Genomic DNA, 27,621 nt, shown 5'->3' with positions numbered 1-27,621 from the left:
AAACATAACTTTGAGTTTCAAATAATACTGATTTCGTTGTTGTCTTAGGTGACATCTGTGAAAAAAATTCAGGTGCTCAGGCATGAAAATGTGCCGCTCAAACACTATACTTTTCTGCTCACACTGAAAAAAAATTAGAGGGAACATTGCCCCCAACCCCCGCACTGTCTGGATCTGCTGCCAGCTCTGCTGTGCAGGCCACAACACGTTTGCCTGGAACAATAAAGGCCCTTGAGCAGGGGATTGGACCCCGACGGCTCCCGTTTTTCAGCTCCGGCCTCCAGGCAGATCTGGCTGACTGGGCACCGGAACAACGGCCTGCCTTTTGACAGTCTAGGATGGGCCAATGAAGGAAATGGTTTGTTTGCTTTCCTGAGAAGTGTTTAATCCCTTGGACTTTTTACCTGCTGGGGTTTGCAGGTGCTCCAAGGAATTCCAAGAGGAGACTGGGGAGCCATTTGTCTGGAATGGTAAAGGGTCTCCTGCTTGTTCAGGGGATTGGACTAGATGGCCTCCAAGGTCCCTTCTAACTCTGTGATTCTGTACCTTCTGCTTGAGCAGGGGGTTGGACTAGATGGCCTCCAAGGTCCTGTTCTAACCTAGGCTTCCTGATACACTAAAAAGCACACGCTTGGGTCCAAAAAACCCTCTTTTTATTTCAAAGGCTGTGAATTATATTCATCCACAGCCCGCAATGAGTCCCAAATAGTAGTAAAAGGTCCTACAGTAGGCAGCCAAAGTCTTTCAGGATAAGGCTGATAAGCACCCAACCTTCACCTTCTTTAAAAACGCTGCCAAAGACTTAATTGGCAATTAGCTTGGCAAGGCCACACAGAGCAGAGTCCAAAGGGAGCTTCAGAAGGTAAACTGACCAGCATGAACCAAGTTGCTTCCTGCAAAGGTTCACGTGCCTTTGCTCCTCCTTTACGTCCTATGGGAGGGGAGAATCACCTCCAAGCCTTACTCCTGAGTCGTCCTTTGTTCTAACTGATCTTGCCTTCTGGCAATCCTGCGCATGCGCTAACTGGGAGCAGGGGGAGCCTGTTCCTCTGCCTCGCTGTCTGACTCTGGAGGCAGCACATAACCCCCAGATGGGCCTGGCCCCCTCTCTGCCTCCGATGCAGAGCCCTCGTCAGAGCCTCCCCCAGACTCCAGGACTGGCCCATCTTCCTCCCCAACCTCCTCACTGTCCAGCTCTGCTGCCAGCTCTGCAGGCCACCAGTGGACCACAACAGGTCCCTCCCAACTCTGTCATTCTGTAAGGGCCTCCTGCTCGAGCAGGGGGTTGGTCTAGATGACTTCCATGGTCCCTTCTAACTATGCTATTCTATGATTTTGATAAGTTTCTTGCTTGAGCAAAGGGTTGGACTAGATGGCCTCCAAAGCCCCTTCCAACAGTCTCCACATCTTTTTTTATAATGTGGCCACCTATCCACCCATCATCTACCTACCTACCTACCTATTCCCAGGTGACCTCCCCACATACACACAAAGGCAAGAGGGATTCCAGGAGGGACTGAAGACGTTCATCTGTCTGTCCGTCCGTCCAATCTATCTCCCCATCCATCCTGTGTCTGCCTACAGTCAAGCGATTCTCCAAAGCACCTGAATGCGGTACAAGAAGCAATGGGTGGAAACTAATCAAGGAGAGAAGCAACTTAGAACTAAGGAGGAATTTCCTGACAGTTAGAACAATGATCAGTGGAACTGCTTGCCTCCAGAAGTTGTGAATGTTCCAACACTGGAAGTCTTTAAGAAGATGTTGGATTTGCCTGGAACGGTATAGGGTTTCCTGCCTAAGAAGGGGGGTTGGACTAGATGACCCCCAAGGTCCCTTCCAACTGTGTTGTTCTATCATATCATCTAGCTCCATCTATCGACTTTGGCTATCATCCATCCATCCATCCATCCATCTAATTATTCATCCCTATCTCCCCATCCATCATGTCTTGTTTTATCTAAATCCATCTATTCACCCAATTTATCCATCTCCCCATCCATATTCCATCATCTACGCATCCATCCATCCAATCTCCCCATCCTTCCTCTGTGTCTATCCTCCATCCATCATCTATCCATCCATCGTATCTAATCTATCCTGTCAATCGATCCCTATCCATTATGTGTCTCCTATATCATCTACATCCATACATCCATCCATCTCTATCCCCTAATCCATCATCTATGTGTCTGTCTATCATCCCTCCCACCCTCCCTAGAAGCCCTCTTAGCTCCAGTTGATGCCCAAAAGCAAGAGGGATTCCAGGAGGGGTCGAAGACCCCCCAACCCCATAGATTTATTTATTTAATTGGTGGGTTGATCGAGTCAATGTAGGGGCCACTCGGCCAGAAACCGCAGCCCCCTTCATGCTCCTCTCTCCTTTCGAAACCGCTTTCCGTCTGGTGCTTTCTGTCCTCCTCGGGGCAGCCCGCCCTCGATTTGCCAATGGGGCAGGGGGTGTTTTGGGGGCCGCGTCCGTCCTTCAAGCCGTCTTCTTTTTGACGTGAGCGCAGTCGTATTTGCCCCGTATGATCCGGACTTTGACTCCCGGCAGGTCCTGCTTGCGCCCGCCTTCCACCAGGACGGCCATGTGCTCCTGGAGGTTGTGCCCCTCGCCGGGGATGAAGCAGATCAGCTCTTTGCCCGTGCTCAGCCGCACCAGGGCGCACTTCCGGTTGGCCGAGTTGGGCTTCTTGGGCTTCCGGATGAGGGTCTTCAGCACTACCCCTTTCAGCTGAGGATGCCCATCCAGGGGGCCCGGGGGAGACGGGGGACGCTTGGGACGGCCCAGGCGGTGCATCTGCGTCAGCGTGGCCATCCAGCGGGCGCCTGCAGGATGGGGGGGGGGGGGAGAAGATGGCGTTGAGTGGGGGGACCAGTCACCCCTTGGGGTCTCCCCTCCGCCCCAGTTACCCAGATCCCCTCTGCCAGCACCCCTCCACCAGGAACCCCAAACCCTGCCCCCCTCCCTGTGGCTTACTCTCCCTGAACCCCCAGAGCCTCCCTACTGGAAATGCCGTCCCCATGCCTCCCAACCCCCCCCCCCGATCCTCTTCTCTAATCCCCACCCCACACCTCGCCCACGTCCCTAATAATAATAATAATAATACTTTAATTTATAGACCGCACCCTTTCCTAAACAGGACTCGGGGCGGTGTACAGTCATATTAAAAACAATGTGAATACAAAAATATAGATATACATAGATAAATAGACGGAGGAGGTAGGATATGCACTGTACAATAATAGATTAAAATTCGAATAAAAAATTAAAAATACCCTTAAAAACTACCCCAAAATGAGATGTTTGCCAGGAGGTTGAAAGTGGGACTATAAATAAGCTAAGCCAGCTGATTGGAACAGGTGAGTCTTAAGTTTCTGTCGGAAGGAGCGGAGGTCGGTAGTAGTTCTGATATCAGGGGGGAGGTCATTCCAGAGGGTTGGGCCCATCACAGAGAAGGCTCTACTCCTGGGCGCCGCCCGTTGACACTGCTTGGTGGACGGCACCCGGAGGAGTCCCTCCCTGTGGGAGCGGATTGGTCGCAGGGATGTATGAGGTGAGATGCGATTCCGCAGGTAACTAGGTCCTGTGCCATGAAGCGCTTTGAAGATGGTAACCAACACCTTGAAACGCACCCGAAAAACCACAGGCAGCCAGTGCAGCTCGCGCAGGAGTGGTGTTATATGGGAGTATCTGGTCCTCCCCATGATGGCCCACGCGGCCGCATTCTGAACTAGCTGTAGTCTTCGGGTGCATCTCAAGGGAAGCCCCATGTAGAGAGCATTGCAGTAGTCCAGGCGAGACGTCACCAGCGCATGAGTGACTGTGCGTAAGGCGTCCCGGTCCAATAGGGGGCGCAATTGGCGCACCAGGCGAACCTGGCGGAACGCCCCCCTCGCCACGGCTGCCACATGGTCATCCATCGACAGCCGGGCATCAAGGAGGACGCCCAAATTGCGCGCCCGCTCCACGGGGGTCAGTTGTTCGCCCCCTATGGCCAGTGATGGAGTCCACTGGTTGAACCGGGGCGCCGGTAGCCACAGCCACTCCGTCTTGGAAGGGTTGAGTCTGAGTCTGTTGTCCCCCATCCAGACCCGAACGGCTTCCAAGCACCGGGACATCATTTCGACGGCCTCGTTGGGGTGGTTTGGGGTGGAGATGTACAGCTGTGTGTCATCAGCGTACAGATGGTATCCAACCCCAAAACCACGGATGATCTCACCCAGCGGCTCCACGTATGTGTTGAACAGGAAGGGCGAGAGGACCAACCCCTGCCACCCCACAAGTGAGCGGCCACAGGGTCGACCTCTGCTCCCCTGCCAACACACATTGTGTCCGGTCGGAGAGGTAGGAGCAGAACCACCGCAAAACGGTGCCCCCTACTCCCACCCCCCTCCAGCCGGCGCAATAGGATTCCATGGTCGATGGTATCGAAGGCCGCTGATAGGTCTAATAGGACCAGGATAGAGGAACAACCCCTATCTCTGGCCCTCCAGAGATCATCCACCAACGCGACCAAGGCCGTCTCCGTGCTGTGACCGGGCCGGAAGCCGGACTGGCGCGGGTCTAGATAGTCGGTTTCCTCCAGGTGATGTGGGAACTGTTGTGCCACTAAAAGGGAAGGTTGGAGACGGGACGATAATTAGCTAGCTCCGCCGGGTCCAGGGAAGGCTTCTTGAGTAGGGGCCTCACCACCGCCTCTTTCAAGGCGGCCGGTAAGGACCCTTCCTCCATTGAAGCGTTCACAAGACCCAGGAGCCAGTCTCGTGTAAACTCCCAGGATGCCAGTACAAGCCAGGAGGGACACGGGTCCAATAAACATGTGGTGGCTCGCAGTCGCCCACGTAACCTGTCCAAATCCTCAGGGGCAACAGAGTCAAACTCCTCCCAGGATGGTGCCTCAAGATTTGCCTCCGACGTCTCCTCCGGTCCACTGAAGGGGGCCCATCCACTCCGGATCTGAGCGATTTTGTCCTGCAGATATTCCCCAAACTCCTCTGCTCTACCCTGCAAAGGGGCTTCCCGCGGCCTCTGTGATAGGAGGGAGCGGGTCACCCGAAACAGGGCGGCAGGGTGGTTATCTGCGGACGCAATAAGAGCGGCACAGTGTCTGCGTTTGGCTGCTCTCAGTGCCACAAGGTAGGTCCGTAAATAGGCTCTCACCTGTGTTCGGTCAGATTCGGAGCGCGAGGACCTCCACCTAGATCCACTCACACTCCCAGGTTACCCTCCCAAAGGAGACGCATCAGATCTGGTTATCCCCCAGGTCTCCCTGGATGCCCCTTCACTGCCCCCAGGGACCCCCTCCCCAAATTTTATCTCCCCCTCCCCTTGACTCCAAGATCAGCTCATGCTCCCAGGTTACCCCACCCCCCAGATCGTCCCCACCCCCCAAGCACAGCCCTCCTCGCCACCCAAACACCAGCTCCCTCCTCCCTGTAGTTTACTCCCCACCCTCAGCCATCCCAAGGTTAGCCTGGTCCCCCCAGTTGCTCCCCACTAACATTCCATCCACAGAACCCCAATTCCCCCCCTCTGACCCCCAACCTGTACCATGCTCCCTCCCCCACCCCAAGCTCATGCTTACTGCGCCCTCAGGATGCCCCCCAAACCCCCCCATGACTCTGCCCACCCCAAGGTCTCCCCAGTCCCCAGTTACTCTGCCCCCAGGACCTCCCCATTCCCCTCAAACCTCCCCACAACTGTCCCCCCATAGCAGCCCCCTCCTCTCCACCACAAGCTCTGCCCCTGCCCCCAGGACCCTCTCCCCACCCCCAGGACTCCTCCATACTTCCCAAAGCCCCCCCCAGCTGTCCCCCCAAAAAACCCCTCCCTCCCGCAGTACCCCCACACCAAGCTCTGCCCTCTGGGGACCCCTCCCCCCCAGAGACCACCCACCCCCAGGCCTGCTGGGTTACCCATCCCCCTAGGCCCCCATACTTCCAAGCCCTCCCTGCTGCCCCCCAGGACCCCCACCCAAGCTCCTCCCACTCTTGCAGGTTACCCCTCCCCCCAGGACCCCCTGATGCTCCCCAACGGCCCCCTGGATCGCCCCTCCCCCTTCCCCAGGACGCCCCCCCCAAGCTCCCATGTCACCTAACCGATGCTCCTCCCAGATCCCCCCAGGGCCCCCCCCCATAATCTTCCCACGTTCTTTCCCCACCTCGACCCAGGAAGAGCCCGGCAGCCGCCATCGGGACAGAGGAGCAGGGAAGCGGCGGGACTAGAGCGCCGCCGGAAACGCGGGAGGGGGGGCGTACCGGAAGTCCGAACCCATGAGTGCGCTCCATGCCGGCCGGTTCTAAAGATACTTCCGACCGCTCCGGCCTTCTCATCTCGCTGTTTAACGCGGTCACGCCGGAAGCTCCCTAGACCGGCTTTATTTTTGTTTTTTTCCCCTTTGGTTCCTCGCGCGGGGGGACTTCAACTCCCAGAGGGCCGCGCGCCGAGAAGCCCCGCCCCCGCGGCCTGTCTCCTCTGCCGCTGCCCGAGGGCCAAGCGCAAGGCGGAGGCAACCGCGGAGCATGCGCAGAAGGCGTTTGGCCTCCCCCACTTCAAGATCCCCCCCCCTCACCAGCCCCAGAATCCTTGGTGGGGGGAGATAATGGAGTGTATCCATTTAATACAAGGAGTCCTCGACTTATGACCACCGTGGAGTCCAACCGTTCTGTCGCCAAGTGAGCAGCTTTCCTTGCCACCGTTGCTAAGTGAATCACTGCCCTTGTTTAGATGGCCACGGTGTGGCAGGACATAAAGTGAGATTTGGACATAAGAGTGAGACGAACGGTATAGGGTTTCCTGCCTAGGCAGGGGGTTGGACTGGAGGACCTCAAGGGTCCCTTCCAACTCTGCTATTGCATTGCAAAGTCAAAGACATTTTCTGTAGAAAAACAGGAAGCTCCAATGTGAAGCCGCAAAACGAAACACCTGCTGTAAAGTAGGTCAGTCAGCCACAAGTTCTCTCCGGAAAACGAGGGTGCTAGAGAGGGGAAACCAGATTTTATCTGCTTCTCTGCATAGGAACAAGCAGCCCAAATCAGGTCACCAAACACATAAAGCCACTTCTCCGGATCCCCTTAGTTCCCTGCAAGAACGGTGGGTGCCTCGGAGCTCATCTAGGCTGACCCCCTCCACAAGCAGGTGTCCCTTACAGAATCACAGAAGGAGAAAAGGACCTCGGAGGTCATCTAGTCCAGCCCTGTAAACAAACAGGAGACCCTCAAGGAATCAATACGATGATGGAAGGGACCTTGGAGGTCATCTAGTCCAGCCCCCTCCCTCAATCCTCATAGAATCCTAGGACGGAGTGGGAAGGGACCTCGGAGGTCTACCTTTCCTTATAAATATGCACTTGATCCGGTCCAACTCTTCCCTTCGATATTTCTTTTAAGGAATTACAAGAATTAGACGTGGTTGGATTAGATGGCTTCAAAGGTCCCTTCCAACTCTAGTCCGAGTGATCCATCTTCACTGTTCTTCCTCCTCCTCCTCCTCCTCCCTTCCAGCACTGATGCTGTTCTCTAGTTGGGTTGTGAAACGTCTGCAAGGAAACCCAGCTCAGAGAGCACCAATGGCCTCCTCCTCCTCCTCCTCTTCTTCCTCCTCTTCCTCTTCCTAACCCTCATCATCCTCACTGTCCTCCTCCTCTTCATCCTCCTCCTCTCCTACCCAATCCTCCTGTTCTAGCACTGAAGCTGTTCCCTAGTTGGGTTGTGAAACGTCTGCAAGGAGCCTCCAGTCCTTCCTCCTCCTCCTTCCCCCCTCAATCCCTTCCTTCCAGCACTGATGGTGTTCCCTAGTTGGGTTGTGAAACGTCTGCAAGGAATCCACCCAGCTCAGAGAGCACCAAGGACCCCCCCCCCATCCTTCCTCCTCCTCCTCCTCGCAGAGCCCTCCCCCAAAGGTGCCTTGAATTCTTCTCCTGCAGGTGAGATCAGCCCGATGGGAGGGGCCGAGGGGAGCCAGGTGAGAGGGAGGGTGAAAACCTAGCCCATCAACCCCTCCAGCCTCCCTGGACGCCAGCCAATCAGCACAAGCCCAGGTGTCTCTGGCCTCTCCTGGCATCCCCCCCCCCCCCTTTCTGCTTTTGGAACCCAGAGCCGGGCATCGGTCGGGTCCCCGGTTCAAATCCCGCTTCCCCGCTGCGTGCAAACAAAGTGGCCGGGACTTTCCTCTCTTGCGTCAAACCTTTGGCATCCTCCGCTGCCCTTGAACGGGAAACCAGCCCAGACAAAGCCTCGCCTTTTGGCTGGGATCCACGCCCCGCGGACTCCAATTCCCCTTTTGCTCTGTTTTGCTCCGCTTCGCCAGACTTCCCGCGGGTCGCAGCCAGGAACCAGGCGGCTCTTCGCTCCGGGTCTTGTGAGGTGTGCGCACGCTGCGACCCCCGCGCCCCTTCCTCTCTGCTCTCCCTCCACCCGCCCGCCCGCTTTGGGGAGGGGGAAAGGGGGGGCTAGCTGGAGCGGGAGGGGGGGACGACCTTGGAGGTCTTCTAGTCCGTCCCCCCCTGCTCGAGCAGGAGACCCTAGTTTCAGACAAGGGAAGGAGGAAAAGAGGGAGGGAGAGAGAAAGGAAGAAAAAGAGGGAGAAAGGAAGGAAGGAAAAGAGAGAGAAAAGAAGGAAGGGAGGAATGAAAAGCAGGAGGAAGGAAGGAAGGAAAAGAGGGAGGAAGGAAGGAAAAGAAGGAGGAAGGAAGGAAGGAAAAGAGGGAGGGAGAAAGAGGGAGAAAGGAAGGAAGGGAGGAAGGAAAAGCGTGAGGAAGGAAGGAAGGAAAAGGAGGGAGGAAGGAAGGAAGGAAAAAAGGAAGGAAGGGAGGGAAGGAGGAAAAGAGGGAGAGAGAAAGAGAGAGGGAGGGAATTCAGAATAAGAATCGAGCTGGAAGGGACCTTGGAGGTCTTCTAGTCCAGCCCCCTGCTCATGGTGGGGAGCCAACAAGGGCTGCCTAAAAGGAGCTCCAGTGAGGTGGGGGAGGGAGTCATCCACTGTTGGCACCAAACTCAAAGGCCAAATGTGTGCCATCCGTGGGGGGGGGGTCGTGGGGGGGGAGGGAAGGGCAGGTCAGAGGCAAAGCAGGGATGGTGGCAGCTGGGTGGTGGTGGTGGAGGAAGCGCTCTGGAGACCCAGACAAGCCCTTTGAAGCCCCCAGCGGGAGTAGGACATCTCCCCCCAAGTGGGGTGGGTGGGGTGGGTGGGGGCCCTATAGCCCCATATCCTCCTGGCTGCCTCTTCTTATTAGCCAGAGGGCTTCCAAAAGTCCCCTTCCCCACACTCAACCCCCCCCCCCCAATCTCAGCCCAAGAGACCCCTCCTCCCCTGCCCCTCTTGGTAGCTTCCTTGCGATCCAGTGGGTGAAACACCCAGAGGTGGGGTAGGCAAGGGGGTGCAAGGAAAACCGGAGGGGGGGGAGGTTCGCCCCTGGCTTGGCAATGGGAAACATCTCCCCCCCCCCGGGTAACACCTGGTTCATCCCCACCCTCAAACCCCGGGCAGTGAAAGTGCAGGCTCCGCCCCCTCCAGGTGCCCTCCCCTGCTCCCCCCTCCCCCCCCGCAGTGTTTCCCACCTGGCTCTCACGCTTCCTCCTCTGCCTGCCAGCTGCCCGTTTTCTCACCCACCGACTTGCCAGGAGGAAGAAGAAACGCCATGGGAGACATGGCGGGCACCACTGTGAAGATCGAGGGGACCGAGGTGACCCTGGGGGGCTCCGGGGGGACCGTGGTTAACATCAACCTCCGCCAGGAGTCCGGGATGGCTTACCTGTGCAAAGGTGCAGCCTCTTTGATTCGCCGCAGAGCAGCCACCAAGGATGCCACCGGTGCTCCCCCCGCCCGCCACCCACGCGGGGGGGAGCAGAAAGCCTTGGGGGTAAGATTTGGGGATGGGGGGGGGTTCAGCCTTGGCGAGGGGGGATCGGACGGGGGTCTTGGAGGGACCGAATCGGCTCTTGGTCGTAAACACAATACCGGTTTGATTAGTTTCTAGTACACAACAGAGACGCTCAAATAACAGGGAAAAGGGAAAAGGGAAGAGTGTAGAAAAGAAGAAGAGAGAAAAAGAAAGAAGCGGCGTCCTCTTCCGACTTGACAAAACTACAGAAAAGTTCTCGACTTACAATGGTTCATTTAGTGACTGTTCAACATGAACAACAGCAACGGAAACAGTCGACTTACAACTGTTCCCCCACCCCCGCAATCAAAATTCAGATGCTTGGCCGCTGCCTCGCCTTTATGACAGTTGTGGGGTCCCGCGGTTCCCCCCCTCCCCCCCCCCGTGATCGGTTCCCTTTTGCCACCACCTGACCAGCAAAATCAGCGAGGAAACCAGATTCACGGAAGGACTGGGTTCCTAATTGAACACCTCCCTTGACTCATTGAACGACCATTGTAAAATGGCTCACTTGTCATAAGTTGAGGACTCCCTGTAAGATCGTAACATGGAACCTTCCCTTTTTACCTTTTGGCCCTTTCTATATCAACAAAGCTCATCGGAAACCCAAATGTGCTTTTCATGGTTTTCCCCACCACCACGAGCAGAAAGTCCAGAAAAGGTTTCCAAGTAGAAACAAAAGTAATTGTGGGTTTTTTCCTTCTTTTATCGAAGAAGGCGAGAGGCAAGACCTCTGTAGATGCTCAGAGGCATCTTTCCATCTGCATCGTGACCCCCTCCCCTCCCCCCAAGTCTCAGAGGCAGGGGCAGTTCTGAGCCAGGTTCTCACTAAGCTGAACCACCAGCAGCTGAACTGCCCTGCCCACCTAGGACCCCTTCGGTGATCCTGAACCTGATTCTGGCACATTCATCCGCTTTGGGGTTTTGCACCCTTAGCCGAGCCAGGAAGAAGCCGAGGGGTTGCTCCTCTCTCTCAGTTCGGGCACTGGGGGCCAGTCAGGTCTCCAGCTAACCTCTCCTGGCTTCCCTCCCCCCCAATGATAACTCCGCCCTGGTCCTCTTATGCTGAGGTTACCTGTGTTCTCCCCTCCCCCCCACAGGTAGCCCAGATCCTGCTTGGCGCAGTCTGTATCGGCATCGGCGTGGCACTGAGCATGGTTCAGCCAAACAGTGACATACCCTACTACTACAAGCGGGCAATCTACAACGGAGTTCCTTTCTGGTCAGGCAGCCTGGTGAGCACTGGGGGGTGGGGGGAAGGGGAAGGAACAGGGGAGGGAGAAACCCCTGGGTCTCAGCTGCCCCCTCTCCCCCCAAGAACCTGCAGGGGGGGATAGGGGGAACGGAACAAAGATGGCACAATGACACAGTGGTCCAATTGAGGGAGGCTGCCTAACAGACATCTCTAGGAGTCAGTCCAGTGCCCAAGGGGGAGAGGAGGGGGCAGGCCTATGGGTTCGGGGCTGGCTTCTTGTTGGTGGGTGGGCAGGAGTCCCAGATAGATATATCACGCCTCACCCGTCTGCTTCCCTCCCTCTGCAGTTCATTCTCTCCGGCACCTTCTCCACAGTGGGCGCCCAACACGGCGGAAATTGGGTAAGGGTGTGTATGTGTGTGTCCCATCCCTGACCTGTCGCAAGGACCCGGTGCCCATTCTCAGCTGTGCCCCTCCTTGCCTCTTAGGTCCACCTGGCCACATTCCTCAACCTGGGCAGCGTCGTGGCAGGCTCGGTGGCCTTCACGGTGGGTTTGACGGAATTCCCGTCGCCGACCTACCAACCCTACTTCATTGAGAACCTCTGCAAGCACCGAGCGGAGTACCAAAGCTACCGGTCGTGGGAGGCGACAACCAGCCCTCCGTATGACAACCAGATGGACCAAGAGCGGGCCAGGCAGTGCCAGGAGGCTCTCTGGTCACTCGTGGTGAGTGTGTGTGTTCCCTGGAGAGGGTGGCAGATAGCGGCGCCCCGTAAAAGACGGCAATCCCAGGATAGGACTTTTGAAATACGATCCTCCCTCTGTCGGGCTGTCCTGAATGCCCGAGTAAGGGGCCAGGAGGGCTCACCCACCCTCAGGTGGCTTCAGGTGTTTGGCCTCTGGGAAGAAGTGCCCATTGGCCATCACAGAAGGAGCGGTCTCCCCTCCATCTCCCTCCTCCTGACTCCCCACTGAGGACTCCGCCTGAGTCCAAGCTGTGTAGACAGCACAGGAGCCAATGCCGGTGGACTCTGGCAGGGGTGGGCGTGGCCAACTTCTCCCCGCCTCCCTCCTTCTGATTCGAGCTTCCCTCTTTCCTCAGCTCATGTGGAGCTCCATCCAAATCCTCCTGTTGATCCTGCACTCTGTTGCTCTGGCCCTCGCAATCTTCTGCTTTGGATATGGCCTTCGCCGCCTGTGCTGCTCCTGCTGGGTAGGTTGACAGAAGGGCGCAAGGCTCCTGGCCCCCATGAACACGGCCGGGTCGGGCACTCTGGAGGGCAGGGTCCCCTCTCCAGGGATCCATCATTTGGGGGGGGGGTTGCACCCGCCTGGGGTCCCTTGCTGTTGTCATTCTCAGTACTCCAGAAAAGTTCACACGGCATTGCTTGGCGTTGAAGAAGAGTCAGCTCATCCTAAACTCTCAAGAGTTCGTTTAGTGACTGTTTGAAGTGACCATGGCACTAAAACGTGCTTTTTTTCACTGTTAACCCCCTTTTCTCATCCCCACGGTCCCACCATCGAACGTCTGACCCGGGGCGAGCCGGTCACACTTCTGACCGTTGCTGCATCCCAAGGTCCCCCTTTGCAAGCAAAGTCCGTGGGGATTCACTTAACAACCGGGGCAAGAAAGGTCATAAAAAAAACAGGCAAAAAAACCCACCAAGAAGGGGAAAAATGGTGGGCTTGAGGGTGGTTGTATGTCGAAAACGGTATTTCCCCCTGGGGGCACCTTCCCTCTGGACCGGCATTCATTTCGCTTTTCCTCGCAGGGCGGCTGGCAGGACTACATGGCCATGGAGGACGCAGATGCCTCCGAAGAGCTGGGCAAAGATCTGAACCCCGCCTGAGGGGCACGGAGGTGAGCCCCCCCCGGCCTTTGGCTCTTTCTTCCCGGGGACCGAACGGCGGACCAGCGCTTCCCTGCAGCAACTCCCGAATTCGGATGCTCCCTTTGAACCTTCTCACGCCAGCCATCTCTCCTCCCTGCACACCCGGTTAATACAAGTTGAATTTCTGGAGTTTCTGCTCCTGTCTCTTGAGCGGGACGGCCCAACTCAGGGTCCCATGGCACACGCTGTCAGCCTCTGTTTTGGTTACTTGCCTACGGCTGCTTTGCTACGCTTGCTTGCTATCAGCTGCCATAGGAACGTGGGTGTGTGTGTGCATAGTATTGGGGAAGGGAATTATATTGCACTGGATGAGTCTTGTTCTCACCGTCTTCTGCGCATGCTGGAGGCTGATGTTTGGACTTGGTCAAGGCCAACCGTCTCACATACCAACTTGATGAGGCTGTTTGAAGATGCTCCCCACATGACACTTTAGGGAGCTGCAGATTGGCCAGTAGGTTGGGGAATTGGGGGGAGGGTGCTGGGTAAACGTTTGATATGTACATGTTCCCGCCTTTCTGGCTCAGATCTTGCTTTCCTTTTGCTGTTTTCACTTCATAACTAGTAAAAGTACTTTATCTCTATTAAAATGGAGTTGAGGTTTTCCTTTCTTGGATATTGAAGGAGGCATCCCTGATACACGCCGGGCTGGTTCCTTTTTCCAAGAGTAGACTTTACCGCACGGCTGTCAAATTCTCCGCACTGCGTGGACGTCACATGGCATGAAGCTTTTTGGCCTACGTGGTCTGCGTGGGACATATCCGGCCCACGGGCCACCAGTTGGACACACCTGCTTTCCCGAGAACAGAGCGGTTCCAGATTAGAGCAGCCCCCCCCAATCCCCGTGGGTGTAAAAGCTGAAAGGGCTTTGCAGGCTAAGCTGGGGTTGGACTAGATGACCTCCAAGATCCCATGCTGATCATATCTCTGCCAACTGCCCTGTTATCCCTTGGTGCAGGGGACCCCATGGAGGGAGTGGGGGAGGGCCCATTCTTGGCCCCTTCTTTCCTTTGAAAGCTGGGACCCTTCCCTTGACCGCCACCTGGGCTGCCCCTCCAACACTCCCTTGCCTTGGACAGCGCCTGACACTTCTGGCTCTGTTTTAGGACCACCTTTGTCCCCTCCCGACGATGCTCCACACTACAACGAATCTTCTCCACTCTTCGAATCTCCAGCACTGGAGGGAGGGAGAGACAGAAGAGATAAATCGATACAGAGGCAGACAGACAGATAGAGAGAGAGAGACAGACAGACAGACACAGACAGATAGATATAGACAGAGAAACAGAAATGGAGGGAGGAAGAGAGGAGCTAGACGGATATACAGAGAGAGGGAGAGACAGAGACAGACATATAGAAAGATGATAGGTAGGTAGGTAGGTAGAGACAGACAGACACTGATAATAGATGAGAGAAAAAGAGAGAGAGAAACATAAATAGAGATGGAGGGAGGGAAAGAGGGAGAGGAGATAGACAGATACAGAGAGATAAAAATAGAGAGAAATATATATATAGAGAGATAGAAACAGATAGAAAGACAAAAAGATAGAAGAGAGACAGACAGACAGTCATAGACAGAGAGAAACAGATAGAGATGGATGGAGGAAGAGAGAAGAGATAGATACACAGAGAGAGGGAAAGAGACAGACAGACACAGATAGATATAGACAGAGAGAAACAGAGATGGAGGGAGGAAGAGAGAGGAGATAGACAGATACAGAGAGAGAGAGAGGAGAGACAGACAGACAGATATAGATAAATGATAGGTAGATAGGTACAGACAGACAGACACAGATAGATAATAGATGAGAGAAAAAGATAGATAGATAGATAGATAGATAGATAGATAGATAGATAGATAGACAGACATAGATAGAAACATAAATAGATAGAGGGAGGGAGGGAGAGGAGATAGACAGAAAGATACAGAGAGATAGAGATAGTTAGAGAGAGAAATAGATAGAGAGATAGATAGAAACAGATAGAAAGATAAAAAGATAGAAGAGAGAGAGAGAGAGAGATTTGTTTGGGGGGGGGGGGGGAAAGGGGGAGAACCAAGCGCAGTCCGCCTTTCCCTCCACAGGCGCCGGGCGGAGCTGCTGTCGGAGGCGACCCTGGCCGATGCCAAGCGGGAAGGGCAGGGGAAAGGAGGGGAGGGGGTGGGCTCGCCCAGGGGTTTGGGGCTGGGTGGGCGGAGCGCCGCGGAGGCTGCTGGGAATCGTAGTCCTCCCCCCCCAACAAAGGAGGCGGCGGCGGCAGGCGGGGAGGCATCCCCTTCTCTGGGCGCCCAAGTGTTTCCCACCCAGGTGGCACCGCCGCCCCCTCCCCACTCCAGCCGGACAGGTAAGTATCTCTGGCGGAAGAGGGGGAAGGTACCGACCTCCCTCCATCTCCCGCCCCCCATGGAGGCCGACCCGCGAAGACTCCCGGAGCCGGCGGTTGGACAGCTCCCTCGCAGCCCGTTTGGAGGGGAGACCCCTCCCCAAATACAACGCCGCCCACCTCGAGGGAAGCCTGCTCTTCACCATGCCCCCCCTCAGTCCCTGACTCCTGCAGGGTCCGCAGCCTCTCTTTTGAAGGGGGGGGGCTTTCCTACTCCCCCCAGCCTTCCGGAGCAGAGAGGGCAAAAGAGGGGGTAGGGGTCTCCCGGTGGGGGCTACAGCCGGGGGTCCGAATCCTCTGAGCTGCGGATCTCCGCCCCCCTCACTCCACACCCCAGCCTGGAAGCTTTCGGGGCGGGGGCTCTCCTTTGGGTTGGGGAGCTGGGGTCCTAACGGGAGGGAAGGGGTCTTTTCTTGCGTCTCTCCCCCTCCCTCCCCCCACTCTCTTCCTCCGCCCCCTCCCCCCTTTGTCTGATTGGGAGGGGGGATGCCCACGTGCTGCAGCGAGGTATTGGCTGTGTGTGTGGGGGGGCAGGCAGGGAAGGAAGGGAGGCTAGCCCGCTTGGCGCTGCCTGCTTCATGCTGCACTGATGAGGTGACCTACTTTGGTAACGAAACGTCCGGAAAGGAAACCACCCAGCTCAGACAACCCCAAGGACCCCACAGTCCTTCCTCCTCCTCCTCCTCCTCCTCCTCCTCCTCCTCCTCCTCCTCCTCCTCCTCCTCCTCCTCCTCCTCCTCCTCCTCCTCTTCCATTTGACCATTAATTTAGTTTGGTCAAAGTCATCCTCCAATGCGCCGGAAGGCAGGACCAGAAACAAGGAATTGGAAACTCATCCCGAAGACAAGCACCCTGGAACTACGGAGGAATTTCCTAACGGAGGATAATTAACCAGGGGAACTGCTTGCCACCAGAAGTTGTGGGCTCTCCAACACTGGAGGTGTTTAAGAAGAGACCGGAGAGCTATTTGTCTGGAATGGGATAGGGTCTCCGGCTAGGGCAGGGGTTGGACTAGATGACCTCCAGGGTCCAGTTGTATGATTTTGTTATCCTGAAATGTTCCAGGGTCTCCTGCCTGAGCAAGGGGTTGGAATAGACAACCTCAACGGTCCCTTCCAGCTCTGTGATTCTGTGAGGGTCTCCTGCTTGAGCAGGGGGGTTGGACTAGATGACCTCCAAGGTCCCTTGCAGCTCTATGGTGATTGATTGATTGAGGGGGGAAGGAAGGTGTGTCTAGGAAGCAATTTGGGCATTATCTACACAATTGTGTCCCAAATTTCTGTTGCTAAGTGAGACATCTGTGAAGTATGCTTTGCCCTATTTGATGACCTTTCCTGCCACAGTTATTAAGTGAATCCCTGCCATTGTTAAGTGAGTCACATGGTCATTAAGTGAATCTGGCTTCCCGCTTGACTTTGCTTGTCAGCGGTCATAAAAAGGGATCGCACGAGCCCGGGACACTGTGACCGTCATAAACAGAGTCATTCGCCAAGCACCTGAATTTCCATTGCATGACATGGGTGAATGCTGCGACGGTCATAAGTCAGTTTATCGCGTTGAACAATCACTAAGCGAACTGTCATAAGTTAAGGACTGCCAGTGCCTGTAATGTATTCATCTGGAACCTCCCCAGTTGAACCCAGGGCTACAGATATTCGATTCTGTCTAGCGTCCTGCCCTGCACAACGTCCCTTCTAGCACTGATGATGTTACCTAGGTGGGTCATGAAATGTCTGTAGGTCAGGAAGAGATATGGGACCCTCTTCTTGGCTCTGGGGGTCAGAGGGGGGAGGGGCTTCATCCACTTATGTCATCTCCCCTGCCCCAAACAGGACCTGTTGATGTGACCCCCTTGGTCGGAGATGAGAAGCGGGGCACCTGGGCAACACCCGAAGATGGAGCCCAATCCAGGTGAGCGACCGCCAGGCGAGGTTCTGTTTTGGGCCCCCTCGGAATTGGGGTGATCCAGATAAGGTGGGGGGCACAACAGCCGGGCTGGAACATCTGACAAATTCCCTGAAGGGCAGACTCTCCCCCAAGAGGGAAGCACTCCTGGCTGGATTGCCATTTGATAGCCTCACCTCTTACAGGAGCCCTTGACCTACGGCCATGACCGAGTGCAGCATTTACGTTGCTAAGTGAAACATTGGTTAAAATAGTTTCTTCCCATTTGATGAGTTTTCTTGCCGCAGCGGCTAATCGAATTGTTGCAGTTGTTAAGTGAGTTGCACACTTGTTAAGTGAACTGTTGCGGTTGTTAAGTGAAGTCACACCGTTGTCCAGAGAATCCTTGCGGTTGTTAAGGGAGCCACATGGTTGTTAAGTGAATCCGGCTTCCCCCATGGATGGTGCTTATTGGAAGGTCGTAAAACGGGGTAACGTGAGCCCGGAACCCTCCGACCATCATAAATACGAGTCAGTGGCCAAGCCTCTGACTTTTTGTTCCGGCAACACTGTGACGGTCGTAATTGTGAAACAGGGTCCTGAGTCACTTTTTTCCAGTGCCGCCGTGACTTTGAACGGTCCCTAAGCGAACTCTTGTAAGTCGAGGGCATCTCTTCCCGATCGGTCTTGTGCTTGCCGCTTACCTCCCTGCTCCTTGCGGCATGAGTGAACGAAACAACCGTCTCCTCTGATGGACAACAGAGACACCTTTATCTGGGGATTCCCCTCCCCCCCACTTCCTTGTAAGATGTGTATATATATGGGGGGAGAGGTCTTCCTGTCTGCCTGCTGGAGGGGAAGGAAGACCCCCTCTTTGAGTTGTGCCCCCCCTCCCTTCCTTTCCCCTTGGTGACAATTAAGTTTCACCGAGTCTTTAATTTACAGGAGGGGCTTCCTCCTCTGGCAGACCCCACAATCTAGGTAGGGAAGTAAGGAGGGGGGGTCTTGGCTGCCTGCCCAGAGGGGGGGGAGACTTCTTCCTCCCGATTGGCTTGGGGTCTCAAAGCCCCATTCCCTTGTTTTGCTCGGGATTGTTGAGTCTTGTCATCCCGACTTCACAGGGGTACTTGGGGGGGAATGACAGGGAACCTACCTTTGGCCCCCCGTGCCTTGATTGTGACCCCCTCCAACCCTCCAGGGGCCAACGTGGCAGTGAAGGAGGAGCCGGGGGAGGAGTTGTGCATCGGCTGTCCGCTGGAGCCTGCCGAGCCAGGAAGGTTGTCGCTGTCCAGCCCCACAGCAGGTAAGGCCGAGCGGTGAAAACAGTTAACCAGTGGAACAGCTTGCCACCAGAAGTTGCGGGTGCTTCCATCACTGGAGATTTTCAAGGAGAGAATGGACAGCCACTTGTCTGGGATGGTAAAGGGTCTCCTGCCTGAGCAGGGGGTTGGACTAGATGACCTCCAAGGTCCCTTCCAACTCTGTGATTCTGTAATTCTGTAAAAATCTCCTGCTTGAGCAGACGGTTGGACTAGATGCCCTCCGGGATCCTTCCAACTCTGTCATTCTCTTATTCTGAATGGTGTAGTAGGGTCTCCAATAAGAAAATGACAGGGGTGGAAGGAACCTTACAGGTCATCTAGTCCAACCCCCTTCTCAAGCAGGAGACCCTATACCATTGCTGACCAGTGGCTGGTCATCCACATGGGAAGGAGGTTTTTCACAAACGACCCCAGTCGCTTGCCCCAGGCATGGTCCCCATCCTCCGGGAAGTGTGGCACCTGCATCTCCAGGGCAGGGAGAACCGCACTGCTGCCCTAACAACACAATTGACCATCTTGTTCCAGGGATCAAGAAGGAGCTGGAAGAACCGTCGTACCACGTCGCTCTCTGGGAGGAGAGTGATGGGGAGGCCAGCACCGATTCCTGTGAGTTTGCCCGGCCTCAACGCTCTGCCTGGGTAGAGCAGACCGGATACGGGGGTCTGTTCCCCAGTGGGGCTGCTGCCCCCCCCCCATTCCCCTTTCCCTGCTGATCCAACTCTCTCCTCCTCTCCCCAGCAGACACCAAGCCCGATGTCATTGTGAAGATGGAACCGGAGGAGGAGGAGGAAGAGGACGACGATGACGAGGTGGACGAGGAGGGCTTAGGCTGCTCCACCCCTCCTACTTCTCCCCCCCTGGGTGAGTTGGAGTCCCACTTTGGGACTTGCGATTGCCATAGGAGTCCTTAGTAGCTGTTACATCAGTTCAGAGGTTCGCACTGTGTCTAAGCAGAGGACCACAACCCTGAGGACGCAACCCACTTTGCGGAACCTGTCCGGGTTCCATTTTTCCCCGCGACGGCCTCCCCACCGTTGGTTTACACTGACAGAGGGCTGTAGGAGACACTGTCTTGGGCAAAAATGGAGCCTGTGGGAGCCATGCGCAGCTCTCCCGAGCGTGTTCTCTGGTGGAGGCACCGCGGGTTGTTTCTTCATTGTTTCCAGGCTGACCCCGCAGGCCAGATCTAAGCACTTCGCAGGCCTTGAGTTTGACACCCCTGTCCAAGATCTGGCCTTGAGCGAGAGTGGTGAGCGAGCGTGCACATCCCCACTTGCACGAGCAGCAGGCAAGCCTGTGCATGTGTCACCTGTTTGTGTGAGCAGCGTGCATGAGTGACTGCCGCTCCCACCGAACCATCCGCTCTCTCCCCCAACGCCGGTACTCAATGTTGAAAAAATATAGGAACTCTGTCCTAGATCACCTGGCTAATTCTTCTTTCTCCTCTGCCAGCCAGATGCTTGGAGCAAAGTGGCAACGCGCCACACGGAAAGATGGGCCAAGAGCCGTGCAGAGACACCACGGAAAGAACTCCTTCCCGGGGTTCGTTGAAGAGGAAACGCAGCGCAGCTCAGGGGGCACAGTTGCCCTCTCCTGGGGTTCGGGGTGTGGCTCCAGCACCCGTGTCTGTATCTGGAAGATCTCCCAGAGCTGCAGAAACACTGACTGTGGTCGTCTCCGGCACAGCTGAAGCTGAACAGCACACGAAGAATCCTCCCACTGAGCGACCCTTCGCCTGCAGCATCTGCGGGAAGCGGTTCCAGCACCGGGGTAACCTGGTGACCCACCTGCGTGTCCACACGGGGGAGAAACCCTTCCCTTGCACCGAGTGCGGGAAGAGCTTCAGCCAGAAGGGGGACCTGATGCGCCACCTGCGTGTCCACACGGGGGAGAAGCCCTTCGAGTGCCCCGTCTGCAGCAAGAGCTTCTGCTCCAAGCAGACCTTCGTCCTGCACCAGCGCATCCACACGGGCGAGAAGCCCTTCTCCTGCCCTGAGTGCGGGAAGCGCTTCAACCGTAAAGCCAACTTTGTCACCCACCAAAAGATCCACCGGGGCGAGCGGCCCTTTGTCTGCGGTGAGTGCGGCAAGGGCTTCTGCGCCCGGAAGACCTTCATCCTCCACCAGAAGATCCACGTGGGCGACCGGCCGTTCGTCTGCCTTGACTGCGGGAAGAGCTTCAGTCGCAACGGGGACCTCACCCGGCACCAGCGCATCCACACCGGCGAGCGGCCCTTCGCCTGCGCCGACTGCGGGAAGAGCTTCAGCCACAATGGGGAACTGATCAAGCACCAGCGCATCCACACCGGCGAGAAGCCCTTTTCCTGCGCTGACTGCGGGAAGAGCTTCAACCGCAAGGGGACTCTCGTCACCCACCAACGCATCCACACCGGCGAGCGGCCCTTTGTCTGCGGCGAATGTGGCAAGACTTTCAACCTGAAGACCACCCTGATGAAGCACCGGCGGATTCACACCGGCGAACGGCCCTTCCCCTGCCTGGAGTGCGGGAAGAGCTTCAAGTACAAGGGGAACCTACGGACTCACCACTTGACCCACACGGTGGAGCGGGTCTACCCTTGCACTGAGTGCGGCCTGGTGTTCGGCCAGCGGAAGGAGCTGAAGGGGCACCAGGCGGCCCATGCGGGGCACCGCTTGCTGCCCTGCTACCGGGACGACGGGGAGAACGTGAACCCTTTCCTCCAGGCCCGCCCTCTCCTCCTCTCCTGCTCCCCGCTCCCTGTGCCCCTGGAGACCCTGACCAAGTTCAAGCAGGAAGCCAGCGGCAAAGGCCTTGGACTCGAAGATGACAATGTTTAAACTTGGGGTGGGGGGGTGAGAGGGGGAAGGCACTCTTTAATTGATTTCTGGGACACCGTTTTTGGGGTGAACGGTGTAGAAACCCGCCATGCTCGTCCGCAGGAGAGAGGACGGCAGAGAAGTACACCGCCTTTGTGGCAGGGGGGGGCAGTATGGCAGCCTCAGCCTCAAAGGAAGTTGACCACGCGGTAGCACTTACGGTTTGGGTTCGGCAGTTAACCAAATTCTTCGTTTAGCCAACCGCGCACTTACTAGGGACTAGTCTGTTGGCCGTTAGGCGGTGCTATCCAGCTAGTAGGAGGAGGAGAAAGGCTTGAGTCCCTGAAAGTAACCGGGGGGATCGGTAGAAGCAACGTGAAATGAAGGATGGTAAGGTATGGAGTAGCTTTTCTGAAACGGAGGCCAGGGTGCAACTGGTGAGTTAGCCAAAACCAATAAAGCGCCAGGGTTCAAGAGCAGATGACTGACACTACTCCTTGGGGGAGGGGGGTGCAAAGAGGAGGAGGCTCCCCCGGGGCGCTCTTGTGACGGGGGGCGGGGGAGGCAGAAACCTACATTACATCTGGAAAGAGGAATGATACAACAGACCACGGATTGTCTAGTACAGCAATCCCCAACTTTGGGGGCTTGGTGTGTGTGTGTGTGGGGGGGACTGTGAGTGGTGCACTTAAACAAATTGTCTAACTGATTGACTGATTAACTGACTAATTGATTGATTTGACTGCACTAATTTATCAACCTGACTGTCTAAGTGTTTGACTGAGTAACTGACTGACTGATTAGCTGACTAATTGATTGACTGACTGTCTAACTGATTGACTGTTTAACTGACAGTGATTGACTGATTGATTAACTGACTGACTAACAACTGATTGATCGCCCCGAGTCCCTTGGTGGAGAGGGTGAGGCATATAAATTAGATTAATAAATAAATAAATAATAAATAAGTGATTGACTGAGTAACTGATTGACTGATTAGCTGACTAATTGACTGACTGACTGTAATTGACTGATTAATTGATTAACTGATTGACTGATTAGCTGACTAACTGATTGATTGACTAACTGACTTATTAAGCTAATTGATTGACTGATTGACTGATTAGCTGACTAATTGACTGACTGACTGTAATTGATTGACTAATTGATTAACTGATTGACTGATTAGCTGACTAATTGACTGATTAATTGACTAACTGACTTATTGATTGATTAAGCTAATTGATTGACTGACTGATTAGCTGACTAACGGATGGATTGCCTGCCTTCCTGCCTGTCTGATTGATTGGTGGATTGATTGATTGCAAGGGCCACCCACCCACCCGTACCCCGCTCTGGGCATCCTGCGAGGGTCTCCTTTCATTTCCCCTCCAAGACAAGGTGGAGCCACGGAAGCCTTGATCCACATTCCCCATTTCCCTGGTCAATCAACTCATCTTGATTCAAAAAGTTTGGGTTTTAAGGAACCCCAACGCCCCAACAGCATCCCCCTCCCCCTAACCCACTGCATCCAGGGCACACTCCTTAATAATAATAATAATAATAATAATAATAATAATAATAATAATAATAATAATAATAATAATAATAATAATAATAATAATAATAATAAATTTAAATTTATTAGCCGCTCCCTTTCCAGACAGGACTCGGGGCGGCGTACAATGGAGCATATAAAACATATACAACACATAAACATACATATATACAGGACATACATGCGCGGAGGAGGTAACAAATTACATCACATTGGACAATTAAAAGTCACCATTAAAATACCCCAATTGTAAAACACAATTTAAAATTTAAAATTTTAAAATTTAAAAGAACTGTCAGGAGGAGTAAGAAAAATTTACGGTTGAGCCAGGCCAGATAATTGAAAGAGGTGGGTCTTCAGCTGTACATGGAAGGAGTGGAGATCGGAAGTAATCCTGATGTCACGGGGGAGGTCATTCCACAGGGCTGGGCCCACCACAGAGAAGGCTCTGCTCCTGGGTGTCGCCCCCCGACACTGTTTGGCGGACGGCACCCGAAGAAGTCCCTCTCTGTGTGAGCGGATTGGTCGTAGGGATGTATGGGGCAGGATGCGATCCTGCATGTAACTAGGCCCTGTGCCATGAAGCGCTTTAAAGATCATAATCAAAACCTTGAAACGCACTCGGTAGACTACAGGAAGCCAGTGCAGCTCGCGCAGGAGAGGTGTTACAGGGGAGTATCTAGTCCTCCCCATAATCACCCGCGCGGCCGCGTTCTGGACCAACTGCAGTCTCCGAGTGCATCTCGAGGGAAGCCCCATGTAGAGAGCATTGCAGTAGTCCAGGCGAGACGTCACTAGCGCATGGGTGACTGTGCGTAGGGCATCCCGGTCCAATAAGGGGCGCAATTGGCGCATCAGGCGAACCTGATGGAACGTCCCCCTTGCCACGGCTGTTACATGGTCATCCATGGACAGCCGGGCATCTAGGAGGACGCCCAAATTGCGTACCTGTTCCATGGGGGCCAGTTGCACGCCCCCGATGGCCAGAGATGGAAGCAACTGGTTGAACCGGGAGGCCGGAAGCCACAGCCACTCCGTCTTGGAAGGGTTGAGTTTTAGTCGGTTGTCATCCATCCAGACCCGTACGGCCTCCAAACACCGGGACATCATTTCGACGGCCTCATTGGGGTGGTTCGGGGTGGAAATGTATAGCTGAGTATCATCAGCATACAGATGATATCCCACCCCAAAGCCACGGATGATCTCGCCCAGCGGTTTCATATATGTGTTGAACAGGAGAGGCGAGAGCACCGACCCCTGAGGCACCCCACATGTGAGTGACCTCCGGGTCGATCTCTGCTCCCCTGCCAACACACGTTGCGTCCGGTCAGAGAGGTAGGAGCCAAACCACCGTAGAACGGTGCCCCTGACTCCCAGCCCCTCTAGCCGGTGCAACAGGATACCATGGTCGATGGTATCGAACGCCGCCGAGAGATCTAATAGGACCAGGATAGAGGAACAGCCCCTATCTCTGGCCCTCCAGAGATCATCAACCAATGCGACCAAGGCCGTCTCCGTGCTGTGCCCGGGTCGGAAGCCGGACTGGCGCGGGTCTAGATAATCATTTTCCTCCAGGTGACGTGGGAACTGTTGTGCTACCACACTCTCTACAACCTTCGCTAAAAAAGGAAGGTTGGAGACTGGACGATAATTGACTAGGTCCATTGGGTCCAGGGAAGGCTTCTTGAGCAGGGGCCTCACCACCGCCTCTTTCAAGGCGGTCGGTAGGAGCCCCTCACCCAACGAAGCGTTCACTAGGCCCAGGAGCCAGTCGCGTGTAACCTCCCAGGATGCCAGTACAAGCCAGGAGGGACACGGGTCCAATAAACATGTGGTAGGTCGCAGACGTCCACGCAACCTGTCCAAATCCTCGATGGCAACCGAGTCAAACTCCTCCCAAAGCGGTCCCTCAAGACTTGCCGCGGGCGTCTCAGCTGGACCACTGAAAGGGGCCCATCCCATCTGGATTTGAGCGACTTTGTCCTGTAGATATTTCCCAAACTCCTCTGCTCTGCCCTGTAAAGGGGCTTCCCGCGGTCTCTCAAACAAGAGGGAGCGAGTCACCCGAAACAGGGCGGCAGGGCGGTTATCTGCGGACGCAATAAGAGCGGCACAATATTGACGTTTGGCCGCTCTTAGTGCCACAAGGTATGTCCTCAAATAGGCTCGTGCCTGTGCTCGGTCAAATTCGGAACGGGAGGATCTCCAACGACTCTCTAGGCGTCTCTTGTGGCGTTTCATCACCCTTAGCTCCTCGGTGAACCAAGGGGCCAGGGTGGTTCGTCGCCGCAGGAGAGGCCGCAAAGGCGCCACCCGGTCTAGGCCCCCGGCAGTCGCACTATTCCATGCGTCTACCAGGTCCTCTACTCGGGGGCGGGTCAGGTCCACACACAGGCCACCCTCCACTTACGACAGTTCACTTAGTGACCGCTACAAGTTACGACGGCCCTGGAAAAAGCGACTTAGGACTGTTGTTCAGTCTTATGACCCTTGCGGCATCCTGCAATCAAAATTCAGCTGCTGACCCATATTATGACGGTCACAGCATCCCCGACGGTTGCAGCATCCACCTTTGGCGACCTTCCACCCAGCAAAAGTCCACGGGGAAGCCTGGTTCACTTCCCGACCGTATTCCTAACATAAGGTTGTAAAACAGGGCAGAATGCATTTAACAAGAGTGTCACTTAGCGTCAGGAATTTTGGCCTCAATTGTGGTCGTAAGTTGAGAACTGTGTCTGTCTGTCTCTCTTCCTCTTTGATTCTTTTGTCTCTCTTTCTCTTTTTATCTATCTCTTTGTCTCTCTCTCTCACTGACTCTCTCTGTCTTTCTTTCTCTGTGTCTCTCTTTCTCTGTCTCTCTCAGTCTCTCTTTCTCTCTGTCTCCGTTTGTGTGTGTGTGTGTGTGTGTCTCTGTCTTTCTCTGTCTCTCTGTTTCTCTCTCTGTCTCTCTCTTTCTCTCTCTCTCTCTGTGTCTCTCTCTGGGTTTGTCTCTCTCTCTGTGTGTCTCTCTGTCTTTCTTTCTCTGTCTCTCTCTGTTTCTCTCTCTCTCTCTCTCTGTGTGTGTGTCTCTCTATTTTTGTCTCTCTCTTTCTCTTTGTCTTTCTCTCTTTCTCTTTGTCTCTGTCTGTTTCTCTCTCTCTGTCTCTCTCTCTCTTTGTCTCTCTCTGTCTCTCTTTCTCTCTGTCTCTCTCTCTCTCTGTGTGTCTCTCTCTCTTTGTCTTTCTCTGTCTCTCTGTTTCTCTCTCTGTCTCTCTTTCTCTCTGTCTCTCTCTCTGTGTGTGTGTCTCTCTCTCTTTGTCTTTCTCTGTCTCTCTCTCTGTGTGTGTCTCTCTCTCTCTGTCTTTCTTTCTCTGTCTCTCTCTGTTTCTCTCTCTCTCTCCCTCTCTCTCTGTGTGTCTCTCTATCTTTGTCTCTCTCTTTCTCTTTGTCTTTCTCTCTTTCTCTTTGTCTCTGTCTGTCTCTTTCTCTCTGTCTCTGTCTCTCTCTGTGTATGTGTGTGTGTGTCTCACAAACCCTGGTCAGATAATAGAAAAACACCTGAAAATCCCTTTGGGGAAAGTAAAATATGAATTTGCCCTCTGCATGTTTTTAAAAGCCAAGCCGATTGAAGCTCTCTTGGGAGCGGTCCCCAAAGCCAGCCCCCCTCCCCCTCCCCACTCTTTGGCACCGGGGAGCAGGGTGAAGGAGTGGGAGCTGCCAGATCAGATCCACCTCTTCTCCCAAGAGCACCGGAGGGCAGGAGGAGAAACAACCCGTGGAAATAAGAAGCTGGACAGGCCGTTGTCTGAAACGGCACAGGGCAGCGATGGGAAAACTTTGAGGCACAGAGGGCCCAAAGCGGAAGGCACCCCCGCACCCCAGAGCGCCAGAAACCCCACAACCAGCTGGAGAGTGCGTATGCACACCTCGGAGATCCGACGACGAGGCGGCTGAGTTGGGGCAACGGCCATGTGCCCACGGAGAGGGCTCTGCGTGCCACCTCTTGCACGTGTGTCATAGGTTCTCCAACATAGGGTCTCCTGCTTGGGCAGGGGGCTGGACTAGAAGACCTTTGAGGTCCCTTCCAACTCTGTCATCCTATGGTTCTGTTCCCAGCCACGGCCAGAATGACCTCTCAGTCCAGCTGCTGGGAGTCTCCGGCAGGGGCTGAAGTTGGAGCTGCAGAAAACTGTCGATCCTGCAGCCATCTTTTCTTGTGGATCTTTGGCCTGCCTCACTTTCTATTATCCTACTATGCATTTTCTATGGTGGGGAAATGGGAGGGGGGACTGTATGGAGTTAGATGATATGTAGCCATAACAACATTCTTTCTAGAAAGCCAAGGTCATCCTTTGTCTCTGCACCTGACCGGAACTGTGGGTGGAACTGCCAGCGTGGCAGTGGGAGATTGGGCCATGGGATGGGCTTGTGGGTGTGGGGGCAGGATCTTGAACTTTCAACTGGGTGTGGAAAACTGGGAAACTTTCAGATTGGGATTTCCCCAGATGGGCCAATGTGGCTCTCCTAATGAATTGGGACTTTGAGGAATCTTTTGCCTCGGACTCTGATTTACTTTTGGATGCTATTTGGAACCCTGAGAGAAAACTATGCAAGGCATGAAATCTAGACACACACACACACACACACACACACACACACTGATTCTGACACAGGAATGCTGTTAGTAAACAGTGCGGTTCTTATTTACAGTGTGCAGGACATGTGAGGGA

At 54.9% G+C, this 27,621-nt stretch overlaps 3 protein-coding genes across 11 annotated transcripts; 2 read left to right on the top strand and 1 right to left on the bottom strand.

Moving 5' to 3' along the window:
• Positions 1-2,237: 2,237 nt before the first annotated feature.
• Positions 2,238-6,286, bottom strand: LOC309381587 (small ribosomal subunit protein uS12m-like). The gene is made up of 2 exons (XM_081932746.1): positions 6,166-6,286; positions 2,238-2,830 (listed from the first exon to the last, which is right to left on the bottom strand). The coding sequence occupies exons 1-2, from the start codon at positions 6,194-6,196 to the stop codon at positions 2,484-2,486; spliced, it is 378 nt and encodes a 125-aa protein (XP_081788872.1). The 5' UTR covers positions 6,197-6,286; the 3' UTR covers positions 2,238-2,483.
• Positions 6,287-8,076: 1,790 nt separating this feature from the next.
• On the top strand, positions 8,077-13,103 carry LOC309381260 (transmembrane protein 176B-like). Its single transcript, XM_081932029.1, has 7 exons — positions 8,077-8,368; positions 9,595-9,864; positions 10,986-11,120; positions 11,428-11,481; positions 11,569-11,808; positions 12,185-12,295; positions 12,855-13,103. Exons 2-7 carry the CDS (start codon positions 9,643-9,645, stop codon positions 12,930-12,932), a joined length of 840 nt encoding a protein of 279 aa, XP_081788155.1. The 5' UTR covers positions 8,077-8,368; positions 9,595-9,642; the 3' UTR covers positions 12,933-13,103.
• A 2,100-nt stretch (positions 13,104-15,203) lies between these two features.
• On the top strand, positions 15,204-21,823 carry LOC309401022 (uncharacterized protein). Of its 9 annotated transcripts, none has more exons than XM_081969923.1 (6): positions 15,204-15,314; positions 17,186-17,264; positions 18,436-18,540; positions 19,085-19,165; positions 19,298-19,420; positions 20,012-21,823. In XM_081969923.1, the coding sequence occupies exons 2-6, from the start codon at positions 17,216-17,218 to the stop codon at positions 21,373-21,375; spliced, it is 1,722 nt and encodes a 573-aa protein (XP_081826049.1). In that variant the 5' UTR covers positions 15,204-15,314; positions 17,186-17,215; the 3' UTR covers positions 21,376-21,823. The 9 variants fall into 9 exon arrangements, with proteins under 9 accessions (XP_081826049.1, XP_081826047.1, XP_081826050.1 ...); XM_081969921.1 differs by having other exon boundaries at positions 15,228-15,314; positions 16,125-17,264; XM_081969924.1 differs by lacking the exon at positions 15,204-15,314 and adding an exon at positions 15,349-16,293.
• Positions 21,824-27,621: the final 5,798 nt, after the last annotated feature.

Source organism: Natrix helvetica, assembly GCF_964273705.1.
Source record: "Natrix helvetica genome assembly, chromosome: Z".
In the NCBI taxonomy this organism is placed as follows: Eukaryota; Metazoa; Chordata; class Lepidosauria; order Squamata; family Natricidae; genus Natrix; species Natrix helvetica.
Note: the sequence above shows the minus strand (reverse complement) of the source record. Positions and strands in the feature narration are given on the sequence as shown.